Genomic DNA, 8,864 nt, shown 5'->3' on the forward strand with positions numbered 1-8,864 from the left:
AGGGAGCCAAGTTTTTAAATCAGTATTAAGATGCCCATGGCATATCCAAATGTTAGACAATTAATATAAATACCAGAGATAAGGAGGCACATCTAAATTGGAAATAAAAATTTGAGAATCATCAGCACATAGATTTAAAAGTATGGAATGAGGTACTCCAACACGCACCTAGGTTATAAAGTGGATGACTGAATAGAAATCTGTTTAAAATACAGAGGGCTAACTCACTCAATCTTACATGAGTGATAAGCAGATAAACTAGAGCTATGGGCCACCCATCTATTTCAGACGATCTATAAAGTAGAAGATTTAAAGCTGGAGAAGTGAAGTATATGCATTCTGTGTGCACCAGAAAGAGGTGGGAGAGTAGTGGTATGTGTGAGAGGCTGAACCTGGCTCTAAAAAGCAAGTGACACAAAGGGCCAGGGCTGTGGCTTTTCAAAAGCTGTGCTTTTTAATACATTGGAAAATATGTCTGTTAGTTATAATCCCTAAAGGAATGTTTAGAAGTTAGGGATAACTGCAAACACTTTAAAATATTAAATCACCTGGCACAAGTGGTGCTAAATAAATTATTTGATGAATGGATAAAGAAGAAAACAATCAAAAATGGAAGTCCATCTTTGAGTTCCTTCCCTGGAGGAAAAGAGAATAGATGGCTCAGTGCCCCATTTCCAAAAGGTTCGCTCTGCCTAACAAATAATATAGGTCTATAATCTCTCATCTACAACATATTACATTGCCAGATCCTTTGTACATTCGTATTTTTTCCAATTTTAAAAAGATAGTACAAATGAACACATTTCTGCTGCAAAACAGAAATTCATTAATCTGACAAATAAAGATGACAAACTGTTAACACCCACTCAAATCAGGTTTTAGTGACAAATGAGTGCTGAAAACTTATAAAACAATCTTTGCTTTTAGAAAAGTGGGTAGGGATTGTGGGCCTAGGAGAGTAGTTAAGTGGCAGAGGAGGAGACCACACACGAATGGGCATCAGAATATTTGTTATGAGACATTAGCTCAGATTAATTTCAATCAGTTTAATTGTCAGTGCATCCTGGTAGAAGGACTGAACAAGAATGACAGAATATTAAGAGCTGAAAAGACCCAGAGTTCCTTCTGTCATGTGATCTCCGGCAGATCAGCTCCCATAATTTCATTTCATCACAGGGCACAGTGGAACAACCTGGTTTATATCAGTGTTCGTGCCTCCGCCACCCCGTTCCTTTGTGTGACCAATGACTCTGAGAAAATGTGAGACAACACAATTTTACATCACACAACACAAAACTGGGTTAGAATCTTCGGGTGGCGATTTCTCCTTTTTTATACTGTTTCTGAATTTCTCACTCGATCTTCGTTAGACTGGACAACTATTACCTCCTGTCCCTCCCTTCCAAGAATCACATACAACTGGGGGTCCCTGTGCTCCAGCGGCCAGCACTACAGCCCCTCTACTCTGTAGGCTGTGTTCTTTGGGCTCAACTCAGCCCACCCATCCCGACTTCCTTCCTGCAACGAGCTCCTGGAGCTTCTCCGAGTGCCTGGCACTGAGAGCATGGACGCCATTCAAATAATATTTACTGAAGTTAATTGCTCTTCCTTATACTCTCATTATTGCTTTGGCATGATGCTCTCTCCTTAAAATAGTCCACGGTCCTGTCATCCGAAATCAATTATATCCGACGTGCTCCCAATTTAAGATGGCTAATGGAGCACTCCTCCTCAAAAACAGCAATGGCAACGACTTCCAACAAACCCACTGTCATTTTAAAAAAGGTATGTCAAGATCCAGGTGTACGGATCCAGGGCATAGTGAAACAGCCGATTCAAAACCATTCCAATAAAAGCCCTTTATAATCTTAATACCATACTTTTAAAGTGCTTCCAGAAATATTTAATATGCATAATCTGCATAATTTTAGAATTAGCCTGTGTGTGACCATACTATGAATAAAAGAAGCCCAAATATGCACTCCTGATCAAGCCAAGTTGAAGAGGTCACCCAGTTACCTGTGTCTTTCCAATACTTCTTACCTGTGCCCTTCCAATACTTTTCGTTTCCTTCGTAGTTACTTTGAACAACAATGACGTAAAAAAGACACACAGTACAGCCTAGCCCTGAAATTATGCTAAATGCAAAATTAAAACAAACACCAAAATCAAACCTTAAAAAACCTAAAATGAATTTAGCATTGGTATCTACACGCACTAATAAACATCAATCTTTTCAGGTACTAGGAAGAGGGAAGAAAAATATTTCTAAAATAACTTCAATATTACCTTTGCTTAACGCATTTTTAAAAAAAGGATTACAGAACCTTACACACTAAAGAACACAGGCACCTGAAATTCTAAGCATAAAGGCTGCCTATCAGTCTATTAAAATGATGGTTCTCTGATTCTACAGGGGAACAAAAATCACATCCTCACGTACCATCGTGGATTTTATCAAGGAATTGGTGAGGGGGATGGTACACATAACCAGCTTTTTAAAACATTTTTCTAAATATCTGAAAAATATTTTCTTAAAAATTTTCTTCAACTACACCTCCTTTCAAGTAATTGTTCTTATGATATTACTTTAGAAGTACTTTAAGCACTTTAATTCCTTCAAAGCAAAATAAAGTATCAAAAAAAACCTCTCACTGTTGCATCATTTAGAAAGAAAACAAAAAGCCAAAGTTTGTATTTTTACCTGGTCTTGGTACTGGCTGTGCTGCAGGAGTCTGAGTCTTTCGGGCCGATGCACCCTCCTTTTGAGAATAAAAAGTGATACATGGCATGAAAATCCTTTTACATGATGAACACTTTCATTACTGCCAACAAATTCCGTATCTATTTTTTTCTCAGTCACTCCACAAACTTAAGAGTTTAAAAAAAAAAAACTTTCCGTATCTTTTATGCTATTGGTCGTAAGGTAGAAATTGGAATCTTCAGTGGAAAATAAATGTAAATTGTTACCGTACTGTAGTTATTGTAAGCATGTAATATTTTTCAAATATTCAATGATTTGCCTAATTGCTAACAATTTTAACATCTCAGAAATGTCATTACCAGCTTTTAAATCAAGTCAATCTTTCTTCTCTTAAACAGTCTGAAAATAAATAAATAATACAGAACTTCATGTTAGAAAGATGTAAACAATGTTACTTTGGAAGGCATTAAAAAACCACAAACAGTTCATATTAAATGCCTTTAAAATATTCAGGGAAAATAATCCCATTTATAAAGATGAGATTTGTTACAGTTAAGAGTGGTTGAAAATATTTTAAAAACTGAATGACAAATCTCAACTAATTACTAAGCAGGTGAATATATACAAGGAAATATGCTAAGTGTGGAAGTATATCAATTATATACTCAGGATTAGATGCCTCTGAAATGTTTAAGACACTTAAAAGGTTGTCTATTTCTGGTGCAATACTTTCAATCATATTCACACTAAATTTTTTATTAAAACTTTTTTTCTTTATAGAAAGAAATTTATAACAATATGTATTTCAATATGTACGTCTCAGACCTGATTACACCGGGAAGACTCACTGAAGTAATCAGATACTAGTACCTATACCTAAAATCACAGTGAACGTAACAATTACAAATGCCCACAGCCTGTATATTGTACTGGTGATTCAATTACCATAAGCATCACTGCAACAGCAACATGATTTTTCAAAATGGTGTAATACTGGCAAAATTCAGAACAAATATAAGCACAACCTTCCCTTCAGATATACTATAAATTCCTAGGAAAATTCAGTGCATATTTAAAACTTTACAAAACATACTTTGTATTCCAATTATGTTTTAGCTTCATTTAATTATAAAAGAGCGCTTTTACCCATACACAAATATCCAATGGGACAGTCAGAAGTCCCGAAAAACACAGAACTACCCTTCACTGATTTCAAAAGTTGTTCCAAACACTACAGGCTACCTTCCCTGGTCCCACTGACTAAATGACCTTCAGTAATTTTGTCAACCAAAGCTTCCTTCATAAACTTCTAAAACACCTCGTAAAAAGGAGTGTTACCTGCAGCACCACCCCTCTAATTGCTTTGTAGGCAGAAAGAATAGGGCTGCAGGGGGAGAGTGGGGAGAAAAGTAAGGAGGATATGAGGGAGACAAAGGAAAGAAAGGAGATGAGATCACTCTGAAGAAAAGGTGCAGCTACAAGACTGGCCAGAGCTCGACTTTGGTGACTCAGGACGCCACCTTTCTCCTCAAGGTGAACTGTAGCTGTTAACAGATTATAATACTACTAGCATCGTGGGCAGGCTATACTCCCCATCCCTCTGACGCCATGCCAGTTCAGACAAGGGCCAAATAAAGGGAATGCCACCCAACCAGAAGGAATGGTGAGCGAGGACCCACCTGGGAATGCCTGCAACTCCACCCCTAAAACTTGGGTATTTTGCACCCCCATTCTAATAAAATCCTAAACCTAAATTAATTCACTGCTTCCTTGGCTTATTTAGTGTGTCTTTGAATTCTTCATGTGATGACACCAATAACCGGTTCTCCAGCAACATAACCAAGAGTATCTACCCCCTGCATATATACCAAGTAACAACTGAAAGAGTCCAGTTGATTTGTGCTCAACTAAAATAGCTAATGTTGCTGAGAAACCAAAGAATATATCATACTATTAAAGTATTTGTGAAATTACTGCTGATTTTAAATGCTTACATTTTCCTTTAGGATCACTCATAGTTTGTGTGAATTAAAACAGATAAAGATGTCTACCATTAGTTCTGAAAGAGACTTAAATTTAGCTCTGCTTTCAAGTCAAAAGAAATTCTTAAACAATAGCTGTTGCACAGGTTGGTGAAAACTGAAGGAGAAAAAATAAGGCAGGCAAACACTGACACTTGTGGTCGTTCTGAGATTGCTAATTTGTAATCAGGCTAATTCCTAATTCCGGCTTTATGAGTTTAAATAAAAGTACAACTGGTTCATAAATCATCTATTGACTTTATAGGAAATTTCTAAACTCTTAATAAACAATAAATTTTTTTCCTTCAAAAAGGGAAAACCATTCACTAAAATTAAATAGCTAAACATATGCTATTTGTCCAAATCTTTTATGCAATACAAAAGATTTCACCTAATTTTAAGTCCAAATAGTTAAGAGATAAAAACTCCAAGCAAACATTACTATGTAAAATTGTTGATTGAGCTCAATAAAACTAAAATTGGTCTCTAAGTAACTGTGTCCAATGGCATTTTCAGAGTACTGTGGTGGAAATTACATCTGATCCAAAACCTTATTAATATTTTTCTCCAGCATTGCAAAGGAAGCTAGCTCTTCAGGTGAGCACTGGCTGAAATGCCTGCCTGCCATGGGGCCCACTACTCACACCAAAGCCCAGACAGGCATGAAGAGCTGGAGGGAAACCAGCTGACCGGCTCCCTGCTCACAGCCTCAGGGCTTCCCCTCATTCTCAGTGGACAGAAGTCACCCGTCGGCGTGGCTGCAGTGTTCCCCTCACACCCTCTCTCCCTCAATCATTTTTACCAAGGATTTTTAGTTGAATTTATCTAGATAAACAGATTAATGTAAAGTCCATGAAATGACTTATCCTTACTATTAGATAATGAGCAAATCTATACCTGATTCATCATGTAATAATCACTGCAAAACTATTAACTACATGAATAAAATAATTACTTCTGTACCCAGTAGAAACTTAAGAGTTTGGAAGGTGTGAAAAAGAACAAAGGAAACCTCATTTAAAGTGGAGGTCCGAAAGCCCTGAAGGGGGCGGCTCTCACCCCCCCCCCCCGCCCCCCACCCCCTCTGCCAGCAGACCCCACCCAGCAGGAAGACGCCTGCCTTCTATTCCCCAACTGGAGGAAGCTAACTTTACCTCTCAGCAGGAGGAGGGGAGATTTTCTCGCAGACCAGCAACAACCCAGCCAATGAGAAACCGTGGCCACCCTGTGCACTTTTGTTCGAAGCACACCCTCGCCACTTCCTTTTTCTCTATAATGTTCTTCTCCTTCATCTCGGTCTTGCCTATGGTTTCTTATAACTTGCTTGTCTCAAATTGCAATTTCTCTGCCATTTCTCAATAAACTCATTTTTTTTACTGGTAAAATAACTGGCTATTTTTTTTAACTTTTTTTTATTTCAGAGTGTTTTTCTAGGACCCATCAGCTCCAAGTCAAGTAGCTGTTTCGATCTAGTTGTGGAGAGCGCAGCTCACAGTGGCCCATGTAGGGATCGAACTGGCAACCTTATTGTTAAGAGCACCGCGCTCTGACCAACTGAGCTAACCAGCCGCCCCCAGCTATTTTATTTTTAAGGTTGACAGTGGCATTGTACATCCTGTCTTTAAATTCTGACTCCTTGAGGTTTATTCTAGACAGGCCCAGGAAAATCCTGAAACCAATCTGGGCAGTTGTGGTCATAACACACTTAGTAATAACTACCTATTTTCTTTCTTTTTTTTTTTCCAGAGACCACAGCTCACAGTGGCCCATGCAGGGATCAAACTGGCAACCTTGAAGCTACCAGCGCCATGCTCTAACCAACTGAGATAACCAGCCACCCTATGACTCCTATTTTCTGATCAGGGACATGTTATAGATTAAAAAGTAGACCTATGCAAGTAAAAATTACAAGACAGTTATAACACTTAACAAAATAGCTGGCAGTCTGCTGAGTCTGACAAAGAAACTTGTCACATTTACTGAGAAAGTTTAACCATAGAATTCAGATTTTAAAAGAAACCAGACTAAAGGAAGAACTTCTACAAGCTTGCCTGTCATAAGATTTTTACAGTTTCTCTTGGATGGAAACATGAAGGTTGCTAGAAAAAGTCACTACAGGAACTTTTATCTCATGCCTGCTCTGTTTTTCTGCACTTTATGTGAAGTTCTTAACCAGCTTAACTTAAACAGAATGCAGGTGTACCTAAAGGTTTAAAATAAATTCTGATTAAGGACACAGGCCTCTTTTTATTAGTCTTCAGGAATCTCGTTTGCTGCAGAAACACTTGTCCCATAGCAAGTATCTTTGAGACAAGAGTCCACTAGGAATTCAGGGGCTCCAGACAACACTGAAGGTTCGCAACCAGCCAGCAGGTTACCGTGGAGCGCTCTTAATAATCCAGACCCACGCCTACATCCCCTGTGCCACCTGCTTTTTCTGACCAATCCCGATCCATCTTTACCTGCCCAGACCGCCCCTGCAGCAGGGTCTCAGTCCCTTTCCTGTGGGGCGGTGGCAAAGACCACATCTTCGGCAGGTGACCACAACGCATGCTCTCTGGCCCTGTCCCTGGGGCGCTCCACCCTGGGGGAGGGAACCACCTGCCTATGTGACGCCAAGCAGCCTTCTGCACTGGCCACCCTGCAGCAGCAAAGGGTAAGGAGGCGGAGCTCCTTCTCCTCCGGCTCCTGTTCTAGGAACTCAGAGGGCTCTCTTTACCTTCCCATTCAACCTGAGCAAGCACTGAAGAGGGTTCCTAGTCGGCCCCAACCCCAAAGGAGGCTGTTTTAAAGGGACGTCCTCAGGGGCCAACAGCAGCCAGGCCAAAAGGCTGGAGCAGTTCCTGCTACTCCACTTCCACTTCCTCTTCCTCGTCTTCCTCTTCTGCTTCCTCCCTATCCCAAGCTTGACCCTCAGGCCTTGCCCAAACCTGCAAGCCCCAAGAAGCCAGCCCCTGGAGAGTAGAGGTCCCGCAGCCCCAGGAAACCACTAGACTCTTGGCCCCTCAGCGCCAATGCCCCTCCCTCAGCCCTCACATGGGACCAGCAGAGCAGAGGAGCGGGATTCCCAGAGAGGCTAGCGTGGGGACAGCTGTTCCCCAGGACACAAGTGCAGGATGTACACGCCTGGGTCCCACCTCCGCGCGGCACGGTTCATCCAGGTCTCCATGAATGTTTTGGGGAGAATCCCACCGCACCCCAAGTTCTGGAGCCACAAGGAATGCCTCCTTTCTCCCCAACAGCTGCAGGAGGGGTGCTTGTCTGTCCCCCGTCACCCTAAACCCTGACAGCACCTTGCAGGGAGGGCGCCCTTCTTTCCTCCCCACCTATTTTTCTTTGTTCCTATGAAATGTAATCTGTTTTTCCTGGTTCACATGTTTTGGGGGGCTTGGGGTTGGGGGGATGAAAATGGGAGTTGCTGGAGGGGAGGATACAGTTCAAGACTTCCCAGTCTTGAGTCAGAAAGAGACTGGAAGGCACTGTCCCCCCTGTACCCCTGAATTCTGGGGGGATGATGGTTTGGGGCTAGAGAACTTGTGTGAGGTGTTCTGGAAAGATGGGGCAGGAATTAAAATCAGTTGGCTCCTACTGCCTCCCAGTGAGATGTGGTCCCCTACCCCCAACTTTTCTTCACCTTTCTTAAAAGCATTTGGTTTTTTAAAATCTGTACAGCTAGAACAACTTTTTCTGTCAAATAAAAATGAGAAATGAAAAAAAAAAAAGAAAAAAACCAAGATCCATAATAAATCCAGTAGACCATCAAAAAAAGAGTCCACTCAAACGAACTGGTAAAAATAATTCCTTTATCCTTCCTAGACAATGGGCAGGAAGGTGGCTAAACCATCTTTGTACCCCTAACCTTTAATAAGCTGTGCCCAACTGCAAATGTTGGCACACAGTAGTTGATCAATATATATTTGCTGAACAGATGAATAAAGTAAAAATGTGACAGCCATTTATACTTCTGTGAATGATTTCTGGGTATGGTGTGCCAGCACTAGAAAAAAATTCCCACAATTTCCGCAGCAGCGCCATGTAGCATAATGGTTAAGAAAAGAATGTAAGGACAAAAATATCTTGTTTTAATTCCCAGGTGGACTCTTTCTCATCAATAGTTAGCTAATATTTGGGATAATTAG

General features: G+C 40.7%; 1 protein-coding gene across 1 annotated transcript in view; it reads right to left on the reverse strand.

The window, feature by feature from the left end:
* The window catches only part of CDC73 (cell division cycle 73), an 84,470-nt gene that overhangs the window by 20,778 nt on the left and 54,828 nt on the right, over window positions 1–8,864 (reverse strand). The window contains exon 11 of the mRNA XM_033099607.1: window positions 2,705–2,762. Within this exon, the coding sequence (XP_032955498.1) occupies window positions 2,705–2,762 (58 nt within the window). The remainder of the gene's footprint in view (window positions 1–2,704; window positions 2,763–8,864) is intronic.

This window comes from Rhinolophus ferrumequinum, chromosome 27 (assembly GCF_004115265.2).
Source record: "Rhinolophus ferrumequinum isolate MPI-CBG mRhiFer1 chromosome 27, mRhiFer1_v1.p, whole genome shotgun sequence".
Classification (NCBI taxonomy): Eukaryota; Metazoa; Chordata; class Mammalia; order Chiroptera; family Rhinolophidae; genus Rhinolophus; species Rhinolophus ferrumequinum.